Source organism: Mytilus californianus, unplaced genomic scaffold, assembly GCF_021869535.1.
Source record: "Mytilus californianus isolate M0D057914Y unplaced genomic scaffold, xbMytCali1.0.p SCAF_15, whole genome shotgun sequence".
Taxonomy (NCBI): domain Eukaryota; kingdom Metazoa; phylum Mollusca; class Bivalvia; order Mytilida; family Mytilidae; genus Mytilus; species Mytilus californianus.
In genome coordinates this window covers 16,162,429-16,186,946 of record NW_026262637.1, presented here as the reverse complement: position 1 = coordinate 16,186,946, position 24,518 = coordinate 16,162,429, and the positions used below count along the sequence as shown (strand labels likewise).

General features: G+C 32.1%; 1 protein-coding gene across 1 annotated transcript; it reads left to right on the top strand.

The window, feature by feature from the left end:
* The first annotated feature begins 898 nt into the window (after positions 1 to 898).
* LOC127725906 (complement C1q-like protein 2) lies at positions 899 to 3,570 on the top strand. Its single transcript, XM_052233222.1, has 3 exons — positions 899 to 1,081; positions 2,331 to 2,373; positions 3,124 to 3,570. Exons 1-3 carry the CDS (start codon positions 953 to 955, stop codon positions 3,528 to 3,530), a joined length of 579 nt encoding a protein of 192 aa, XP_052089182.1. The 5' UTR covers positions 899 to 952; the 3' UTR covers positions 3,531 to 3,570.
* Positions 3,571 to 24,518: the final 20,948 nt, after the last annotated feature.

Below are 24,518 nucleotides of genomic sequence, written 5' to 3'. Positions count from 1 at the left end.
ATACAGCAACAACAACCACAGAGTTACAGGCTCCTGACTTGGGACAGGCACATACAGAATGTGGCAGGGTTGCACATGTTTGCGAACGCCCAACCCTCCCAAAACCTTGGACAGTGTTGTAACAGCACAACATATGAACACACTATAGAAATCAGTTGAAAAGGTTTATCAAGCAAATTTAAGACAGTTAGAAGAAAGGGGAAAACATACCAAAGGGACATTTAAACTCACAACTCGAAAACAAATTGACAACGCCATGACAAAAAAAAAATAGAAAACGACAAAAAAAAAAAAACAGTTCACAACACACAACACAGAAAAGCAAAGACTTAGCAACATAAACCCCACTAGAACACCGGGGTGATCTCAGGTGCTCCGAAGGGTAAGCAGATCCTGCTCCACATGTAAAACTTTATTTATAATTGTAAAGTAAAGATGTTTACTTACAAGATTGCTACACGAGACCGCTATATGTAAATGATATCACTCAATACACTATCGAGAACATGTAAAGAACCAATAAATAGACTCAGATACAACCAGCGGTCTCAAGAACCAGTGTAGTAGGCTTTAAAACATATAAACTATTTCCATCAGACACCATAAATTGCACACCTTTTATGTTACCAGTTTATACTAATTTGCAATAGCCTTTTAAAAAGGAAGAAACAGTTTCTTGGTGTGATATAAACATTTTTATATATACTATATTAGTTCTTAATCAAAATGATTAATTCTGAAATATTTCGATAAGAATATCTAAGACTGAAGGAAGGGCACGTTCTTATCAATATTTTGCGTCATTGGTCGACTGTTGACTTAAATTGAAATCGGAGAATAAACATGGAACATGTTTATTTATCTGCTTGTTTATTGAAAGTATTATTGGTTTGTCAACTCTGTTTTGTTGTGTCATGTTCAAATTTGAAAAAAAAACGATTGCTGGTAAACGATGGCGATTACGTGGAATCTCGTTTACATCAAATTGATGTCAAAATTCAAAATTCTGATGGCACAGTCCTCCACAAAGGATCAGAAAATAGCACAGCTTACGAACCGTTTAAATGAAAAAGATGCCCAGGTAGGAAAAATTCTTTTGTTTTCTGTATTAAAAATAGCCAGTAATAAGGATTGCAATATAATGGCAATACTGTGATCTATAGCTCAGTATGGCAAGAAAAAAAGGCATTAATATTAGTTAAATCTAATAGAGGAAAAATACGTTTAAAATCAAATGTACAAAACCGAAAATTAGTTGGATTTGGCTCATCAGATCGATGGTTAGCGAAACAAATCAAATACATAAATTAATAAAAGACAAACGACACACAAAGCACCGCTTCAAAGCTTTAAAAGTGCATTAAATTGCTGCGAGTTAACCCAGGATTAGCCCACCAAGTTCTACAGAAAAAGCCTATACAAGTAAGGAATATGACAGTTGTTTCCGTTGGTTGAAAAAGTCCAACGTTCGATATTGTCAGTTTTTAAGGACTTTCCCCCTATTTTAATTTATCTTGGAGTTTAGTCTATTTTGGTATACTTTTTTAGTTTAAAGTTCAATTTTAATAACTTAAATAGAAATCATGTCCTCAAAGACATCACTAACAGTGTCAGGGCGTGATAAGCAGCCCGAGAAAAACATGACCTTGTGCAATGCCAACATATAACTTTCGGCATGATTTTGGAGCAGAAGTATTATATACTGTACACCATTGTATGTTAAGTTATGTATTCAACTTTTAGAAAAAAAAATCGATACATCTGTTCTAAATTACTAACCTTAAGACGAAGTTTTCAAAGCAGCTCTAACTTTAGGTAGAATATCATAGTTTTATCAAACACTTTATAACATATTAGTATATTATATCCTCAAAAACGACATACACATCTTGACATGATATTGTCAAATTGATTTTGGCTGAAGAGGGTTGATACGACTTGTTTTTTATTTTCACAAAATCACTGTGTTAACCATATTTAAGACAAAGCCATGACAGTGAGTTAAATAAAAAATGCGCATGTACAATTCCCTTACAAAATGTGCACTATCAAGCTTACAGCGAAACGAAATTCAAAATTAACCATACATGCATGACCGTTTTAATCAGTGCCACGAAATAAACTAACTTCAAAACTAGTTGTTTTTGTTCTACCTAGAGTTGTGACAATTCCTTAGTTTTCTGAAATAGCAGTTTAGTAAATTGATACCGTTAATGATATTAAATATTCTTTATCTTTAAGGCAGTTACAAAATGCAATGTGTTAAAAAGTTTAAATAAAGATTATTTTTCGTGATTTAGATTTTTTTCTTTTATCTTTAATTTTCACAGATAATGAATTTAACCAATGAAATGAAAACTCTCAGTCTGTCAGGTAAGACACTATATTTTGTATCTAAGAATGACATACTTTTTGCACCTCATTAGTTGTTATCAATATCATGATACAGCGTGCAATAGACCCAATGCATGCATATGTACCAAACTAAGTCCTATGTGCACGTTTTTCTCACGTGAAATAGACAAATAATTGATTCTAGGATTGTTGAAAACTATGGATGCTAATTAACTTCGGGTTTTGGTGCCGAAGTTTATCGACTGTTACCTTTTGACAAACCATCAACACAGATTCATGGAACACATGGAAAATAAGGGAGACGATAGAGCGATGTATATTTTTATATATTTTCCATGCGTTCCCATTTTGTATTAAACTTTGTCATAAGAGTTGTTAAATTAATTGGTGTTTTATATTTTTTCTTTAAAAATTGCGATCAATAATATCTTCCTTTCACGTTTGTCAAGCTTTTCTTTCATCACGATTTACCCATCGCACTTTCGCTGTCCGGTTGAAGAATTTCGAACTAAAGGTGTCATTGTTAAGGTCACTGCAATAGTTCAATAGCAGTACATTTCTTTGGACGCTATTTAAGAAAGCACTCTGTAAAATCCATCAAATAAAATAAACTTATTTTCTATCTCGTGAAATGAAACATTTTATGATCTCAACGGGTTTTATCAGCAAGGTCACATTTTAAAACTTTAAACTTTAGTTGTCTTGAGTATAAAGATAGCATGTCTTTTTATGCGAAAAAGTATAATCCAATTGCAATTTATATTTCAGGACATCCTAGTCAGGTTGTTGCGTTTACAGCACTGCTTAACCATAGTATTACCGTTGGAGCACAGCAGATCATTCGTTATGATACTACAATAACAAACACAGGCAATGCATACGATTCTACATCCGGAATATTTGAAGTCACAGTTAGCGGAATTTATAGTTTATCAGCCAGTTTGATGGGAGACCCACACAATGGGATTCATTTGCAGTTAGTTCAGAATGGTAAAGAGCTGGTACGTCTGTGGACCGGAGGTGGGGATAGCTACGAATTGGCTTCACACACAATAAACGTCAAACTTGCCAAACATGATCGCATTTGGGTTCAGAATATCCACCAAGCTAATGTCTATGCAAGTGAAAAATATAACCTTTTTTCAGCAGTACTGCTTTTTGAAGGACAGTTTTAAAATGAAGTGGTGTAATAAACAATAAAAGTATTAGACATGTTTTAAGGTCATTGTTTAAAAATAGGAAAACAACATTTTATAAAGTTCATGCGTCCGAAGCTCTTTTCTGGATTTTAAGTCACATTTAAATCAAACATTTCGCGAGATTAGTAGAAGGGGGAGAGGTGTTTGATGCAAGTCTAAAGCCCTTGGCGCCTTTTCGGAGGGGCGTGACCCTATTATGTCACTGACGTTATCTATTCCTGTAGGTTGGCCTTACTCCGTATGAATCCTACACATCATATCTATCCTTATAAATTGAACACACTCCCTAATGAGTCCTACTGGATCGTATAGGACTAATGCTTAAAATAAAGTTACACATACTGATCCATACTAAATGGTAAATACAAAATGAGTCACGCATAATCAGTTAACATAGCTATTTTGACCATAAAGTCATGAACGTTAAATGAATCATACCAGACGATAATTTAATCATTCGTCCTCTACGAGAATCAAGATGAATACCCGCCATATGCGTATTACTAAGAACACACGCACATATGTTTAATCTTACGAAAACATGCATACATTGAAAACTATGGTGGCCGGATGCGGCCATTTCACCTTTTCGCGTTTTCGCGTTTTCTCCTTTCACTTTGCAAACGCAAAATCGCGAAATCGCGAAATCGGGAAATCGAGAAATTGAGAAATCGGGAAATCGGGAGATCGGGAAATCGAGAAAGCGAGAAAGCGAAAACGCGAAATCGAGAAATCAAGAAAGCAAAAACGCGTTTTCGCCTTCGCGTTTTCGAGTTAATGCTTTCATGATTTCTCGATTTCTCGATTTCCAGATTTCTCGATTTCTCGATTTCGATTTCTCGATTTCTCGATTTCCCGATTTCTCGATTTCTCGATTTCTCGATTTCGCGTGAAAGTGAAAGGAGAAAACGCCAAAACGCGAAAAGGCGAAATGGCCGCACCCGGCCACCATAGAAAACTGTAAAGTTAGTTAAAGGTCTTCAAGAGTATCAACTGATACATTATAATCAATCAATTGTAACCCATTACCATCTGTTAGTACACAACAAACAACTGACAAATCAAACGTTATCAACCAACGGAACGAGTGAAAAACAACTGTCATATTCCTGACTTAGAACAGGTATTTTTCGAAGGAAAATTAATGGTGAGCTAAACCTTGTTTAGCGGGATGCATGAATACCAAACGAAACATAATAGCACGAAGACAAATAAAGGGAAAAACTGTAAAAAGAAATGAAAAAAGATACACAATTTCTGCACCTAGAATCTATAACCCATCATGTATTATTGATGAAGTAGACACTGAATATTTATCTATAAGGTATAGGTACTTTCCAATGAACTTCTTGAGAAAAAGGACGAGACGTTCTTTGACAAAACCCGGGCTCATTTTTTTTTGCTCAGACACCGATGACGTTTAACAAAGGCTGAGTAGCAGCTGCCAACTCTTTGATATCGTATGAGTTGAATAATGTATACTCCTTGCGCTGGTAAAGTTGTCATATTGCTGCAAAGGTGAGAAAAATTCCTAATTTGAAAATTGAAACCGTCTTGTCTGTCATAGATTCTGGTACTGCGATGGCCGCTGATGTCAAATTCGAGGCAAATCCATAGAAATGAGGCAGAGAAAGCTGTATCTGTTGTTTCTTTTAACTTTTGTGCAGTAGAATATATTAATGGGACACAATCATAAAGTTAAAATTGTTAATGAAAAGAAAATCTTCAATATAAATGTATGTAAACTTAAACGATATAGCCTTTTTGATCTTCTTGTTTTTTTGGATGTCTAAAGAAACTCTGACTCATACGAAAATAAGAAATTGTTGGCTAGTAGAGGTGCACAGTTGGTTCACATAGGAATGACGACAACCTGAAAATACTTGAAAATTCGAACTCCAAGTTTAACAAGTATGTTGTCAATGACATACACGGATCACTTGTTCTTCAGTGTAGAATCTTTTATTGTCGGGCTAATTTTTAACAAAATATGCAGAATTATATCCCCAAAACAATAAATTTGTAACGTATGGTACCATTTTTATGGAGGAAAGTATTGCGCATTATTAAAAGACGGGTTTTTAATTTTTTAAGTGGTATTGTGGTGTAAAATCTGGAACAATCGAAGGTTTTGATAAAATTAAGAATGACCGATAAATTTTCCAGAAGTTCTCTTGAGTTCTTTAGAATCCACAAATGGTTAATGCCACTACGAGAGTTAACAGTGTCACGTCATTCTGTAAACCATCTTTAACTGCGGACAAACGTTTGGTTAATTTAACAAACAATTCCTTGGACGAACATGCATATGAGACGTCAATGTACCGTTGTTTGGACGAAGCTCTGTAAAGTTTAGATATCCAATACAAAAGAGGTAAGTCCTTAGATTTGTTGCTCATTAAAACATTAAAGGAGGCCATGAAGGACTTGCTGTTTGCCAAGATCTCATCCTTATCAAAGGTTACGTTTCTGTACGTAGGATTACCCGCGTGTCCATTTATTCCTAATTCTTCAATAAGCCACTCGTATTGATAAGAGTTACAGACATAAACAACATTGTTTGAAGCTTTGAACAACAACATATCTGTGTTGAAGAGATTTCAGACATTTCACAGTCTCTTTGTCTCTGAATACGGACTTTCAACATGTGGATTCTACTTTGTATCAACGACCTAATGGCTTTAGGAGTATGAATAAAGACAACGATGGTCTTGAAGTATAGATTTTAGGTACTGACGTTTTTTGTCATCTTATTTACGTTTTATAGTGTTCTTTTATTTGTTTTTTGTAAATTATTAACTGTTTAGTCCATTTTTGGTAATTATCGTTTGGCGTGGCTCGGTAATTATGCATCCCACAAATGTGTTGTGCTGTGGTCATTTTTTGTATTCTTGTCTTTCATTTTTGCTTATGTGCTTTGTCTATATGCCATATTGTTTTTCTTTGTTGACATATTTGTTTATTTTTATAGTAATTAAGATTATAACACAATGTTGACTGCTGTACCCCTATTTTTGACATTTTTACCTATTATGTCTGTTTGTTTTGTTCACACATTGGTGTCAATATAATGGAATTTTATGCGACTGTCATACAAATGCGAGGATTAGCTTACTATAAAACCAGGTTTAATCCACCATTTTCTATATAAGGAAATGCCTGTACACAGTCAGGAATATGACAGTTGTTTTCTATTCGTTTGATGTGTTTGAGCTTTTGATTTTGCCATTTGATAAAGGACTTTCCAATATAAATTTTTCTCGGAGTTCGGTATTTTTCTTATTTTACTTTTTTTACGTATAGCGTCAGATTTTAAAGAGAGGGAAAGACTTAGAATATGGTATACAATAAGATAATGTTAATATATTTTTATCGCTCATGAATACATCCCTCATTCCAATTTCAGAAAGGGGGGATAAATGGCAGTGGCAGTGAGATATGTTGGATTTTTGAAAGTTTGCAAATAACAAAAAAAAAAAAAAATATCAATGAAAGTAAACTAACATATTTAGTTTAAAAAATAATTTTTACCCAGGAAATGTCGGTCCGCTGAACATTATATTACTAATAGCTGGTGACAAATAAGTACAACAATGTAGTGGTTTTACAGGTATCTTGAGGTAATTGACATATACAGCTATGCCAGATAACTTTATTTTTTTTGTAGTATAACAGCTGATGATGGCAGTATTATATATATATATATATTTATAATGAATTTCTTTTTATTTGCACATGAACATACTAGTAAGTTATACACATTTTATATAATAATAATTATAATATATAAACAGAAGGTATACAACATATTAAATAGACACAGCTGAAATATTTTGGTACATTGCAGAATATGATTTCAAGATAAAGGCTGCTTGGATAGAGAATACATACAATACATATGGTGTCTGTTGTTTATCTTTGTTTTTATGACAATAAAGGAGTCCAGGGGTTCCAGCAGTTCTCTTCCCTGCTGAGTATTTTATTTTTATTAAATATATTTTTTTCTATTAATAAGTTTTCTTTTAAATAATTTTTTAGTGCTATCATATTGGTTTGTTCCAATGATAATTTGCTTCTATAAATTTTGAATTTTGTTAACAGAATTATTAAGTTTCTTATGTCATTTATCAGTTTTTGTTAGAATACCAAATAAAACCAAATCAATATTTAAAGTTAGTTATAAATATGATAATTCTTATCCTTGGCACAAAAGATGACAATATGCTTTGTAATTAGGGTGCATTTTATCTGATAATCTGTTACCATGGCAACCATATAGTTTTTTTATTATTCTTGTGTTTGTGATACCAGCAATTACTTTATTAGTGTTATATCATTAGCACTATGAAGTTTTAAAATGAAAAAAATAGGGTGATTTTTTTCACTTTTTTCACCATGACATCCGTATTTCCATTATCATATTGTTGTTTTTGTGATTCCTATTCACAAAAAGGTCTTTTATTTCAGAAATTACATGGATGGATGAACAAGCACGAAGCACTCCTCTAAATACAATTTTGCCCTTATAAAAACCTTATTTCAGCATATTATACATATTGTATGAGATAATGGCTTTTCAGTATTTACAATCATGAACTTTTTGTGTGGTATTTTTGAATAAAAACTCCAATTTCCCAAAATTATATTTTGTCGCTATTTCAACTCTATCCTATAGATAATAATTAAGAAACAAGAAAAACTTTTGGTCCAACCCATGTGCATTTTTTTTATAGTCATCTAAAAAAAACCTACTTTTTAGTATTTTATGCGAGTGGTAAATCAAAAAATGGATTTGAGAGAGACAATAAAAAAATTATAAACAGCGGACTAAACCTTTCCACAGTTTTTTTTTTTATTATTATGTAGAATTTGGATAATGTAATAACATGCAGGTATCACTGTCACCATTGTAACCATAATAGCAACTAAGGAAAATACCCATTTGTTTCTTAATATTTGATGATAGTTATCAAATAATAACAATACGGAACAAATCCACGTCTGCGTGCCAAGCCTCCTTCTTTACACTTTGATGTTAACAGAGAATTGGTATTCAATTATTCAGTTTGTATTCTGTGACGATTGACATCTTTTGTAAAACAAGAAACGAAATATCAAGGGAGCTATCACATCTTGCATAAATATTGAATACAAACGATAACATTAATATTATTTGCTGTTAAACATAAATCCAAAATTATGTAATGAATAACTTTTAAAACACTAGGTCAGCATACTTTAAAACAAATCAATAAAAACATCAAGAAATGCAAAAAAACGAAAATGATTAGGAATCATGTTAAACACTAGAATCTATGAATAATCGTTCCTCAATTGATACGTTAATGCAGATGAGCACTGAAACACAACACCGACCATTCTAATTTATTGAATACCTCTACGTCTGTATTCCACTTTTGTATATGAGATGACTTTCCAATTGTTATATTCAAGTGCAATTGAAGAGTCTCAATTAGATGACACAGGGATCTGGCGTACCAAATTATAAGCCTGGTATCAATAACGAAGTTTCATACATATATTTCTGTTGAAAACATACGTCTAAATATATCCCTGTCATGATACTTTATCAGATCAAAATAACCATTTCAGATTTAAATCTGGCTACTATACTGTAATTTATATAACGGTTTTCATAAAAATTATCCATGAAAAACATCCACAAAATTTCCAAGTATCTTCAAACAAAAGATCGTCAAAAGAAATAAACCATATAAACCTCCAAGACTGTAAGGAGTTGTCTGCTGGTTTTAGTGACTTTAAAGGAAAATACATTTTAACAATTTTTATACCTTATAAATTCTTAAGTACTGTCTATTTTATAATAAGAATTACAATTCAGCATACAGAGAATATCCGATGTATCGACAAGACCAATGTTGCCAAATATATAAAGTGCAAATTATAGAATTCATGTTAACCAAAACTAGTAAATATATGTTACTAATTGCAGATACATAATCTTTCATTCGCACATTTTTTATATTGTATAAAATGTTTCTCCAATAACAACGATTGTGCTGAAAACGTGTCGATATATTAGATATCAGTAAAATTATCGACTTTGTAACAGTATTATTGATCAACTCGTATAGCGAGGTTGATATCTTATTATCATTATACTACATTCGCATAAACAGATTAAGACAACATGCATATTCTAATGTTTCTGTAACCAGATTTGATCCAGGTAGCACAAGGTTTTAGATATTCAAACTTTTTATTTTTAAAGTTTACATGTTTATTTGTCATTTAGAAGATACAGATTAAAAAAGAAGGTGTACAGTTACATATTTTATTTTTATAAATAATTGATCGATTGATTTTTGCTTGCTTAAAGGCAAGCACTATAGTTACAGGAGAGAAAATGACGTTGCTAACATAAAATGTTAGTTTTTGCGACGACCAAATGTGACATATTGGGAAAAGATGTATTTTCGACTGCTTTTAATTATTGGATTGAAAATTACTTCATAGATCCCTCGTTTTTATAATGGCATTTGGTTAAATTGTGTGGGAAGATTATTTGCGCGGAGAAGTTTTTTTAAAATAAGATGATATTCCAAACACGTGTTTTGTACAAACCGCTTAGGTTTATCTTTTGAAAAAATGTTGGGTTTGTCTGTTTAAAGTAAATAAATGTAACAAAAAAACCCTGCAATTTTGAGTAAATGCCTACAATTTCGACCCTATTTATCTCTTAAATTGTACATTTTTATAACATATTTGTATTAGGTGAAAATAGCTTGGATGCAAATGATCATAAACAAATTTCTATTGGATCAGAACTTATCATACGCCTTTAACGTCCATCTGTAATTAATTACATTTATTAATACACTAGGTAGATCAAGCAAAATTGTCGTCCGGGGTAAAAGGCAGTGAAATCTGACTGCCTTGCACCGGAAAAAGAGGAAAGGGAACATTAACCAAGCAACTGGCACTTTTGGACCCCTGAGAGAATGTTTGCAAAGGTTCTTTAACTTGCAGAGCACGGATCACTTGTACTAAACAAGTCATCTAATATAACGTCTCCATTTCGAACATACGTGGTTGCAAATTGAAACATCCCGCATAGCCAAACTATATACTTTCCGTGTAAACTAATTTATCTTTTAAATAAACCTAAGTATTCTGAAGGTTCTCAACTTAACACAGTAATAAAATACTGATTTTATTGGTATTAATATTAATTTTATGTTTGCAAAATTAAACATTATCAAATATACATTGATCTATATGATCCTACATCCTGTCGATACTGTTAATATACTTATACTTTATACTAAATCAGTTGGATGTGTAATGATCGAAACTTAATTTTGGGAGAGTTGATTTATCTTTTAATACTACTTGGATTTGAAATAGCTTTTAGTAACTGCGAGTACGCTTGTTTCGGTGTTTTATGTCACTTGTTTTTATTATAGTTATCAAAGGTACCAGGCTTATAATTTGATACGCCAGACGTGCGTGTCGTCTACATAAGCTTAAAACTTATCAGAGACGCCCAGATCAAAATAGTTAGAAAGCCAAAAAAACAAGTGCAAAGTTGAAGAGTTTTATGTTAGTTGTTTTACCACGTATCTATCTTGTGAGTTAAGCCACTGACTTTTACAGTTAGTTCTTATGTTGTACTGTATATTACTGTCCCACTTTAGGGGTAGGGTTAAACGCTCACAAACATGTTTAACCCCGCCATACTCTTTGTGTGCCTGTCCCACGCAAGAGCCTATAGTAAAGTGATTGTTGTTGGATCATGTCTGTCATATTTGCTCTTCGTAAATTGTTTTGTTATAAACTAGGCTGTTATTTTTTTCCAATTGAATTGTTTAACATATTTCATGCCCGGGCCTTTTATAGCCGACTATACGATATTGGTTTTTCCTATTGTTGAAGGCCAATTTATTGCCTAAATTTTTAACATCCACTTATCTTGAACTTTGATGGAGAGTTGTTTCATTGGCAATCATAACTCATTTCATATCATATGGCGTCAAGTAGTAAATTGATTGTAAAATTGTTGTAATACGGTAACTATTATAACATTTAGTAAATTTGAATTAATAAGTTCATAACCATGAAATTTCAAGCTCAAGCAAATATTGATGTATATATATTATTTAACAAACAATTAGAAATTTTAAACCTCAAACAATTTACAGATTATTAATTTATCTAAGACATCAAAAGTATTCAAATGATATAAGAACTAATAAACCTCACTAATAATTACCGGTTTTTCCAAAAGCTTTATTATTAGAATTAAAAACCAATTGTTCAGAGAACAATTGAAGGTCTTTCCACTTCTTCCGATTTATTTTGATACAAAAATATTGGAAATCGGTTTAAAATGTCATTTCCAGTGTCGAATGATAGCTCATTGTTTGCTGATTCCAAAAATATATGGTTTCTATACAATTTTGTTTGAAATAAGGGAGGTAATTCGTTACTTTCGGTCTGAAAAATGTCACTTCCGGTATTATTTGATTATTTATTTGACACTGCTTTCAAAAATATATTGTTATGTATACTTTTACATGCAATAAGTACAAAAAAATAGCCACTTCCGGTTTACACAAGGTCACTTCCGGTTTTGCTTTTTCAAGGTCATATGGCTTGTTACCTAATATACAAAGTCCTATGGTCTTTGATATGTATGGTAAATTAGTTATATCACTTTACGCATAATTCTAAATATATGAGGGGCGAAAACTCCCATTTAATGTTTATGCTCCCTTTCCACCAAAATGTATGAGTTACGACATGTCGCAAATGACAATTCAATGAAAATATGTTGTCAAAATCTTGTACGGTTTATGAAAAGAAGTCAGAATAAGCCAATATCAATTTATCACTTATGTTTAACCAGTTACAAATGCAAATCACTTATTTTAAATGTATAAAGGGAAATAACTCTCATATGGAGTCTCCAGATCTCTTCGATCCAAATTATTCTCCATATCCTGAGGATATAACGAGCAATTTGGTTGAATAAATTTGTCATAATCTTTTAAGGTTGCGAAGGAGTAGTGCGCACAAGGAAAACAGTGTTCGGGGAGATAACTCTTACAAAATAAAGTATTCGGTTTAGCAGTGTCAGTTTTGAAAGCGCATAAACTGTTCGATATCATATACCAAATATCAAATCGACATCTTGCGAAATAACCAAACAGCGAAAGAAAAATTAGGCGGAAGAAAAAAAAATAATCAGAACAAAACTAATAGGTCTTTCCACGGAAAAGTGGAAAGACCTAATTATTAGATCTTGTTTACATTAAAGTCATGTAATTATGTAAGTATGCAGATTTCTAATTAAAAATCATCTTAAACTCTACGAGCCACTAAATCATAGTCATGTATCAAGTGGCAAAATCAAAAGCTCAAACATCAAATGAATTGAAAACAACTGTCATGTTTCTGACTTGGTACAGACGATTTTCTTTTTGCAGTAACTTCAGTCGAATAAGACGCAATCATTCCATACATTATTTGAAATGGTTCGTAGTGCTGAATCCTTCTGTGAACGTTTTTCTTGTCTTTTCAGACTTGTTCTGTTGGTCAAGTAGTTATCTGTTTTTCTTCGAATTTTTTATTGCTCCGTCGTATTCCCCTTTTTGTAAAACTTGTTTTTGATCGATTTTATTATTTGAACTATATAATATGATAAATCATCATTTTGTATGCTTGACAAAAAAATTGATTCGTACGTGATGAAATAAACGGAACTATCCATTAGTCACGGGTGTTCATTTATGAAGTATTAGTGCTTTAAAATATTGGATAATAAAACTGGTTCAAATTTTACTTTGATAGACTGCTTGACGGAAGAAGGAAAATGATTCTAAACATAAACATAGATGTGACGACCTGGGCTTTAGTGTTTATTCTGTCAAATGTATCCGCAGAAGAAAGTAGAACAGGCATCTTTCGCATAGAACCGGACACATTGAACGCAAGGCTCGATGGATTGGTATTTGGCACTTTTGAAAAGATATCACCAAGGTTGTGCTTTAACAAATGTATACGAAGACCGAAGTGCCATTCTTACAACTATAACAGAGCCATGTTAAAATGTGAACTTAATGTGAAACCAATGTCTGAAGCTGATATTCACAATAAAGACGGCTATGTATATGTAGAAATAGATCGCTTCAGGGGGGTAAGGCATGTTTAGCTTACAAAACATAATGAATAAACTTTTATTTAGAGCTCGAGAAAAGTTCAAACACAAAAAATCAAATATTTCAAATACAACAAAAGCAGATATGTTGCATTATATTGATAACAGAATCATTTTACTTTTTATTAACAAAATGGTGTGTTTTTAACTGCAACTGGCAAATATTTATTGCAAATTCAAGAAGGATATACTAATAATATGAATAATAATATTCATATTATTATTATTATTATTATTATTATTATTCCATTAAAAATGATTTCAAATGAAAATGAAGAAGTTCATGTATAAAAAAAAAAACAAATAAGAATAATCCTTGTCCTTTTATGATTTTTTTTTGTTTATTGATAAAATGCAATGAAAGAGGCTCTGTCACACTGTTAAATAATATAAACTATAACATATAAAATAAAAAATCACAATAATATGATTCTGAATCTATACACCATATGCCCATTCCGAAAAACCGTGAAAGGAATTTTTAGTTAATGTACAGATGAAAAGATGAAATGACCAATCAAGTAAATGGCTGTGTTCTTTGTATGGCAAATGTTGTCCAAACATAACAATGATTTTTACATGTTGATTGTTCTCTACGTTGATCGGTTGAATCTTTACTTCACTTTTCCCTTTAGATGTGTAAGAGAGCCATGCGATGCTCTAGGTTCATGCACATATCTTGGTCTGATATGATTCCTTGAGGTATGATAACTGAATAATGAATCATTATATATGAGGTAGTATAATTCAGCTACTATCTTTGGCAAGAGTCTTATGTTATGTTTTGGTTTATTCATTTCCTAATGCAAGTTTTTAAACTGTGCTTTGGGAAATTTGTCTCGTTGCAAACTTCATTCAATAGTGTTTTGCGATTGTTTTGAAGACAAAAATTTTATTAACCGGTCCGATTAAAATACTGTAATAAATCGTAAAATATTCGAACTGATACTCATTACACCACAGGTTTAACATGTGCAGCAGGATCTGGTTACCCTTCGGGAGCACCTGAGATCACCCCCAGTTTTTGGTGGGGTTCGTGTTGATCAGTCTTTAGTTTTCTATGTTATGTTTTGTGTACTATTGTTTGTATGTTGTTCTTTTTGTTTTCTTTTTTAGCCATGGCGTTGTCAGTTTGTTTTCGTTTTTAGCCATGGCGTTGTCAGTTTGTTTTCGACTTATGATTTAAATGTCAATCAGGTATCATTCGCCCCTCTTTTAAAGAGGATCGATAAACATATAAAACATAATAGAAAGGGTATATACTTCAAATCTCAAAATTTGTTTCAGTTAATATTTGTTCAAATGCACGGCCAACCTTATATTATAGTATACAACTCCTGAGCCTCAGTATATATTCCCAAACAAACATTTGGTTTTGATCACTCTTCTGTCTGTGCAGTTGAATAAAAATCTATGTATGATATATTTTTAACCTGTGAAAATATTTCGTTGTCAATGAATTCTCATTTGAATCTTTCTACAATCTTTGAATTTGGTTTCGCTGTTATTGTCAAGTCCTCTTTGGAAACCTGTAATAAATAATAATAATCAATTGTCTTTTTACAGTCTTTTAATTATACCACCTAATTAAATTTTGATCGTCATGACAATAACAAAATTATATTTTTAAACACACGTTTTTGTATCAACAAGATGGATAGATCCTTGATAGGCTATCATGCGTCTATAAAGAGGCTAATACTATTCAATTAGTATCAGACTTTAATTCCTCTTTGGCAAAACATTACATTGTTATTCCATATGGTTCTATAATTAGGAGGGTCAGACTTTCACTTTCATTTGTAAAATGACAGCGAATGAATAAGAAAACCCACAGCCAGATATATTCATGTACTGCATGTATTTATCAATCAATTGATTGATAAGTCTTTAAATGTCAACTATCTCGGCACCCCTTCAATCCAATTTGAACATGAAAAACTGTACTAGCCATAGAAATATTTCCCAATCAACATTTCAGCATTTTTATTTAAATTGTATGCGCCCTCTTTCCGTCTCTCTACACTTCAAAATCGTCCATTCGTATAATGTGTTTGAGCTTTTGATTTTGCCATTTGATAAAGGACTTTCCTTTTTGAATTTTCCTTGGAGCTTCCTATTTTTGTTAGTTGACTTTTTCTTGTTTTGTTTGAATCAGCACCACGACATTTGTATGCAATGTAGAATTGAAAAGCTTTTGTACGTTTTGTAGGATAATAATAATAATAATAATTATAATAATAATAATAATTGAATTTGATATAGCTATTAGTTGAAATCTGTAAATTTACAACAAAAACGAAAGAAAAAAATTAAAGATTGCATATGGATTAAAAAACAAATTGTTCACAGCGAAGTATTTTCACAATTAAAAAATACTGAAGTATGGTTTGAATACTCGCCTCGCAGATTTAAACATATTTAAAGATCAACTTTACAACAACATATTTTTGTCGACCTTATTTGCGATGAAGGGAAACATTTGAAGAAGTGATAATCTCTAGTTATGAGTTGTAAATGAAATAATAAGCATCTGTCCTGACTTGGTCACTGCATGCGGGGCGTTTGTTCTCTAGTGGACATCGTTACGGTGTACTAAAATCGCATTTACAATCCATCAATACATGTAGGTAGTCAAAAACAGGAATAATTCGAAATACACACCATTCCTTTGTTGTTTCTTTATTTCGCTGTCTCTTTTAAGCACACATTATGGTTTCTCTATAAGTTGTTATTGGGTTTAAAATAGCTTTCAGTACAGCGAGTACTCTCAGATCAGTAGTGTGTGTCTTTTAGTATTTTAGTTTTTCAATATTTTTCTAGATATGTGTTTTGGGATATATATCGATCTGGTGTTATGCCCTTTTCATGGAATTTATACATTTTGTCAATATGTTTTTCTATTACTCGAACGAGTATGTATACTACTAACTACTTTTAGAAATTGATCAAGTACCTTGTCAACGACAAAAATTATTAGGTCTTTCCACTTTTCCGTGGAAAGACCTTTTGCTTTTGTTCTGATTAGGTCTTTCCACTTTTCCTTGGAAAGACCTTTTCCTTTTGTCTGAGTTTCTGAGCAGAAAGTTGATGAACCAGGGGTGTGTCAAAGAACGTCTCGTCATTTTCTAAGTTCATCGGAAGGTAACAAGACCTTGTTGAAAAATATTCAGTATCAACTTCACAAATAATACACGATGGTCTTGAAGTATATATTCTGGGTACTGACGTTGTTTATCATCTTAATGACGTGTTACACTATTCTTTTACTTGCCTTTATTAATATTACTGTTTAGTCTGTTTTTATTGATATCCATTTGACGTGGCTCGGTGCTTGTACATCCCGTCATTGTGTTATTGTTATTTGATAATTCTCATATTCTTGTCCTTCATTTTTGCTAATATGCTTTGTCTTAATGCCTGTTGGTGTTTTTTTTTATACAAATGACGTGGCTCTGTACTTATACATCCTGTTATTGTGCTATTAGAAAACCATTTTGTATGCTTGACTTTCATTTTGCTAATGTGCTTTGTCTATATGCCTTTTTATGTTTTTTTAATACATATATGACGTTGCTCTGTACTTATACATCCCGTCATTGTGTTATTGTACTACTGTGGATTCATTATTATTCTTTGGATACCAATTTCCGTGGATTTCTTGGGTACAGGTAAACCACGAAATTAAATGTTCAACGAATTACATATTTTGAATAAGGGTTTATGAAGACTTTTGCAAAACCACGAAATCAAATATCCACGAAAATTGGTACCAACGAAAATAAGCGAATCCACAGTATGGTAAATGTTTGTATTCTTGTTTTTCATTTTTGCTAATATGCTTGGTCTATATGCCATTTTGTGCTTCTTTGTTACATATTTGTTTGTTTTTATAGTGATAAAGATAATAACACAATGTTGACTGCTGTACCCCTATTTTTGACATTTTTACCTATTATGTCTGTTTGTTTTGTTCACACATCGTTGTCAATATAATGAAATTTGATGCGACTGTGAGAGGTTTAGCTAGCTTTAAAACAGGTTTAATCAACCATTTTCTACATAAGAAAATGCCTGTACCATGTCAGGAATATGACAGTTGTTATCCATTCGTTTGATGTGTTTGAGCTTTTGATTTTGCCATTTGATTAGGGACTTTCCTTTTTGAATTTTCCTTCAGTATTTTTATGATTTTACTTTGTTCTGATTAGTAGGTCTTTCCACTTTTCCGTGGAAAGACCTTTTGCTTTTGTTCTGATTATTTATTAATTTTTTTATTTTTTTTTCTTCCGCCTAATCTTTTTCATGCGCTGTATTGTTAATTTAAAAGATGTTGGTTAGATATTTTGCATATAATATTAAACAGTTAATACGCCTTTTAAACTGACACCGCTTAACAGAACACTTTCTCATGTATGAGTTACCTCCCCAACACTGTTTTTCTTGTGCGTACCACTCCCTCGCAACAGTAAATGATTACGACAAATTTATTTTACCAAATTACTCGTTACATCTTCAGGTTGTCAAGAATCATTTGGATCGAAGGGATCTGAACATTCCATATGAGAGTTATTTCCCCTTATGTATTTGACCTGAGAAAAATGTAATAGAAACTCATAAATCTTAAGTGATAGAGACCTAGGGTCTTCTGATTTGAGGTCCTGGGTTCATCAAAATGGAAAAAAGGTCAAGGTCAAAGGTCAAAGTCATGTTTAATTTGTTTGCTTTTGCTTGTGCATGCTACTCCTAAGAAACTTTACAAGATATCGACAAAAAATTTTCACTGAATTGCTAGTTGTGATCTGTCGCAATAGGAAATTTTTATTCGAATCAAAGCGGTAACATTCACTATGAGTTTTCTCCCCTTAAATGTTAAAAGTAAGATGTATTGTAATATAACTTATTAACAATACATAGTAGAGACCTAAAGTCTTTTGATATGAATTTCTTGCTTGCTGACCTTGAAAATAAGTTCAAGGTCATAGGAAAATTTTACGTTTTAGATTTTGACCTTTGCTTTAACTTCATATGTGTACATGATAAAGCCATGGGACTTTGTGCGTTAGGTTGGAAGTCCTATGACATCAAAAAGATCAACCGGAAGTGACCATGTGCAAACCGGAAGTAGCTAATTTTTGTACTTTTATAATGTAAATGTATATAGAACCATACATTTTTGGAATCAGTGTCAAGTTATCTATCAAATTAAACCGAAAATGACATTTTTCAAACCAGAAGTAACAAATTATCTCCCTTATGTCAAACAAAATGGTATAGAAATCATATATGTTTGGAATCGGCATACAATAAGCTATCATTTGACACTAGAAATGACATTTCAAACCGTATTTTTATATTTTCATATTAAAATATATCGTTTCACGTGGAAAGATCTTCAATTGTTCTCTGAACAATTGGTTTTTAATTATCTTTGTTTTTATTCATATTTGAATTTGGTATAAGTTGCAGAGTTTATAGTTTCCTTTTTTATATATTTTCTACAACTATGATTAAAGGCTATTTTGTATTCGATGAAAATATCGTATGTCGACCTCTGGATACACAAGTAAGTTAATAATTGTCTTGAATACATCGTGAATGTCTAAAGCTAAGCGTGTGATATTTTTTTCAAATGTTGTCAACTTTCTCGGCACCTACAGTTAATTTGCAGACATTTAAGCATTCCGTTATAAGCCTTGTATACCTAAATTGAAGACACATTAAATAAAAGTATTAGATGTAAGCTTGTCATATTTATGCATATCTTGGAGGCACCAGCCCCTTAAATATGAGACGATTGCATCTGATTTACATAGTAGTTCATACTTTTTTTTTTTATCTTTTATCTACTTGTGAAAAGATTAATTAGTTTTGATAAAACAGAAAAATTCCCATTATCTTAATTTCTTAAGATGAAGTTACACTTTCAAAATAATTTTTATAATTATGGATCTGGAATGAATTCTTCAATTTGTCTATTTTCTGTCATCATATTGTTACTAAATCGTGACTTTCGTAATGCAATATGAATCGCTGTACTGTGCTGTTTCTTGTTTAATTGGTAAATCTGAAATATTTGCCGAATAATGTAAAATACTTTTATCTGACAAACTTAAATTTCTTGTGGAAAGTTGATGTTTTGATGTTTTGATAATTTATAGACTGCTTTAAATTTTTTAAGGCGATAATGTGGTCATATCGAACAACCAATAAGCAATTATCATATATGTCAAAAAATAAACATGTTTTACCTGAAATATAACGTCTATTAATTTCAGGATTCTCTATATGACACATGCCGTGGAAATCATTGTAAAGAAGGAGAAGTTTGTGAAAGTTTGAAAAACGCAAAAAAAGTTTGCGTTCAAGATAGTACGTATATTATAAAAATACATCGAATACATTTGTCACTAATGTAGCTAGAATTTTATGAAAAATAGCACTAATCTTCATTTTTGCGTGTATACTACACACATTGATATAGAAGTCGACCAGTTCTGTGATGTATGTATTGAATTCAGTTTTGAATGCATCTAGAGATTGACAAAGGTAGTTTGAAAACAAAACTTTATGACAAAAGAGATGATTGCAGCTTTCCATTGTGAACTTTGCATTTCTGTGTAGCAACATTCAAGCAGCGCCTCTATGTGGAGTATAGATGACCCAGTTGATACGATATTCTTAATCATGTATTTTCACTAATGGTTTTTTTTTACCATCCCTTCCAACTAGCATGGACGGATTCACGAGTTAGTCAATGTTATGGAATATGTGTTTCACAGATGACGATGGATATGTACCAATTGTCGTAACCAGAATCCATCCCTCTTTTCTTTTCGCTGAGTGTGTATTTACATGAGCAATCCGACGGGTGCACAAGTGAAGCAGTATCTGCTTATTATTTGAGGGAAATGGATATCACCCTTTTTGTTTTTGCTCAGTCTTTAATTTTCTTTGTTGTGTTTTGTGTACTGTTGTTTGTCATTTCGTCATGGGCATGGATTCAACTAAATTTTGTACGAAAAAAAAAAAACATACAAAACTCATGCGTGGATTTTCAGGAGATTCATGCTACATCAATAATCCGGTATGATCAGAAAGGTACGGTAAACATAGATAGCAGTTATGATTTGATAAAAAACAAATCAGCACAATTTGCGTTATACCTTTTATTCCAATTATATACTGAAATAGTTTGTTTGTACAGGTTGTCAGGACCAAAACTTTAAAAACGTTGCATTTGGTAAGAAAGCGGAGCAGAGCTGGCAGGACACTAATCATATTCCTTCAAACGCTGTCGACAATGACTTAACTACGTTCACTCATACAAATACACGAGATTCGCCGTACTGGGAGGTAGACCTCGGAGACTATTACACCATAATACAAATCGACATTTTCAATTCGATTTCTGGAGGCAAGTATCAACCTTAAGATTCTTCCTATCATACGTCTATACTCTTACCGTGCAATTGTAGATTCTATACTTAGAGCATGTGTCCAAATCTTAAATAATGTAAACGTTATTTTAGTCATTATACTTTACTGCTAAAAGTTCTATAGACTAGTATAGATAGTAAAATAATATAACATAATATGTCGTATTGGATATAGGAAATTTTAGAAATTACGCGTCTGAATGACATTTATAGTCAGAGAGATGCAAAAGATATCAAAGGACTATTCAAATTCATTGGTCGAAAACAAATTGACAATGCCATGACAGAAAACAAGAAAAAACAAAATAATAACATCAATATACAAAACACAATATCGAAAACTAAAGACTGAGCAACACGAGCCCCAACAAAATCCTGGTGTGATCTCAGGTGCTCCGACAGGATAAGCAGATGATGCACCACATGTGACACCAATCTTGTTGCTCATCTGAATACACACATAATGATACGTCGAATTTGATGTGTCACATTCGGGGAAAAGAGTACGGGATTGTTGTTACAAAAACTGGATCATATCTGTTGTCATCTGTGAAACAGACATTCGATAACAGTGTCAGTAAGTACGTATGTTAACGTACTAGATCAATAAACAAATATCAAAATAGCTTTAAGTTTTAAAGGGTATATCGAAAAGGTGACTTATAAAATGAAAATAAAATATGTACGACATATCGAATAAAACAATATAAACTATGGAACATTAAAATATATATCTATGAAATATTTGATTGAAACTGTTTAAACGAATGCATGTAAAAGACCAGAATGAAATTAAATATTTAATGTCAGTAGGATTTTGAACGATAGTCAGATATAAAAAATCCAAGAGTCAAAAAGAGTATCGAACAAATCATCTAATAACATCTGTAATAATTAAAACATTTGTTCTATTCAGAACAAAGGGATAACATTACGTTTATGATCAAAACTTTACCATTGGCACATTAAAACACAGCAATAGCTTTTACTACAACGATAAATAACACATCATGTCGCTGACGAGTCGAATGTGCAGGACGAAAATATCAATTTTATAAACAGCAGGTCAAATAAATCGACTTTCAATTGGAAAATTTTAATAAAATATGTTTCGTGACATTTGTCATAATTTTTATTACACTTCAAATAAAATAAGCTGTTTTCTCCATTTTTACAGGATCCTATCTACAAAACCTTGACATTAGTGTTGGCAAAACTCAGTATGACATGATTGTATGTGCACATTACGATGGACCAGGTACAAACGGCGAACATATAGTATTTAATATGGAGAGGAAAGCTATTGGTCGGTACGTCAAGTTAAATATCGTAGGCACTGGACGGCTGCAATTTGCAGAAATAAAAGTTTTTGCTGTTCCCACAGAGTCAGTGGTTTGTTAACAACTATGAAAGTAGACAATTAAATCCTTATATGCTTATATTAAAATAGATCTGTTAGCATGTGAAAAAAACGACTTATTCTTTGCAGAAATATTCAGTTGAATTGCTTTGTCAAGGATTTGAACAGTAAAACAGTGATCTCGCTACAATTATTGGAATCGAACATTTGCAATTGAAACCAAAACACTCAAAAAATACCTTGAAATACTAATTTGTTTGATAATTATAACAAAAAACTAGGAAGATGTGGTATGATATCTACCAGTGACCAACTAACGTAGAAGTTTACGAATTAATAGGTTCATATTTCCATATCAAGTTTGAATTAAAAAGGAAGAATATGAAATACCCCAAGTAAAGCAAATCCATGAACAGGCGAACTAATAACCACATAAACTCAGAATGATGGATCAGTGCGTTCACGGAGTTATAATCTCTTGATATTATGCCATTGCCAGTACTATTATACGACACAATATTCTAGTAGCAATTGCAACCATCATCAACATGACAAAAACAAAAAACGGAAACAAATGTCAATCCACCATGCTGATTGATGTATAATCTATGGTAGCGGTAAAATGTCTAATCACCAAACCATGATCACGACTACAATATAGAGGAGTTATTGTTTAGTCAGGGTCTTTCTTGTTACATTACAAGATATGTCTTTGCTCATTGTTAAAAGCCGGGCGATGACTAATAGTTGTTTACATCCTAGTGCGTTGGTCTCTGGGGGATAGTTGTCTATTTGGTAATTACATAACATCTTAATTTTATAAAACCGTATCGTAAATGTTTACAACTGTAAATGTCAATGGAGCACGAATATGACATGAGACAAGAAACTAGTTAATTACACTCGTGACCTAATCAGACACAATATATATAAAAAATTTAGGTTACTCCGAGGGATGTGAATAAGACAGCGCAACGTTTTTTGCTGACTAGACGAGGTTTATTTTTTCATAGAAAAGAAGAATGATCATGAAAACACATTTCAAGTTATATCACTTTTGCTCATAAATATTTTAGAAGAAACAACTAAAGTCTTACCCTGGCCACAATAAAATTTAAAGTAAATGCGTTGGAGTAAGTTTTACAGAAAACTGAATGAACATGGAGGCTAGCATTATAGCTTCTTCGTAAGACATTCAGTCTTCATTCATGTTTTGTGCATCTCTGTTAGTAGAAAAAAGAAAGAAATATCGTTTCATATCTAGTAAAAACTCATCAAAGAAACTAGGGCACGTATCGTCTGCATTAGACTCAACTGCGTCGCTCGAATCAAAAGTTAGAAGGTCAATATCAAACACAAAGTTGAAGAGAATTGTAAGCCAAAAATTTCAAATAGTTGTGCTAAAGACGACTGAGGCCCTTAATTGCTGAGGTAGAAAAAACTGGCTGTTTTGAAGAGTTCTAAATTCTATAATCAAACAATTTATGGTAAATTAACATATATCAATAATATTTCATGTCAACAAAAAGTGCTGAATACTGGGCTAGTGATCCCTCTGGGTAGTAGAGTCCACCAGAAGTGGCATTGACCCAGTGGTTGGAAAAAGTCATCAAGATATCAGGTTGATAATCTCTGAGTCTGCATACAATAATGTTTTTGTGAAATTATACAATTATTCGTAACAAAAAGTTGTAAGCAATTTTCTGCTAATACAAATGCATACAGAAAAAAATATCGATTGCAGACTTTTCTTGCAATTAAAATATATAACATTCTTGAGGCAATACATAACCTGTTGAATAATAAAACCATAGAGGTCCATTTTGTAGGTAGTAATATGAAAACAAGTTTGCCTTGATATAAACATGAAATGACGAATGAAGGTGCTTACAATGGTGTGTTCAATAAACATTACTTTTTAAAGAGACATTATTTAATAGATTAGCGCTGAATTTTCGAAATCA

What these genes read in the sequence shown, in the direction of transcription:
- LOC127725906 (XM_052233222.1), top strand. Translation starts at nt 953, where the DNA reads ATGGCGATTACGTGGAATCTCGTTTACATCAAATTGATGTCAAAATTC. An exon ending in TAAATGAAAAAGATGCCCAG is followed by an intron (nt 1,082 to 2,330) that starts GTAGGAAAAATT and finishes TAATTTTCACAG; the next exon opens with ATAATGAATTTAACCAATGA. An exon ending in GAAAACTCTCAGTCTGTCAG is followed by an intron (nt 2,374 to 3,123) that starts GTAAGACACTAT and finishes TTTATATTTCAG; the next exon opens with GACATCCTAGTCAGGTTGTT.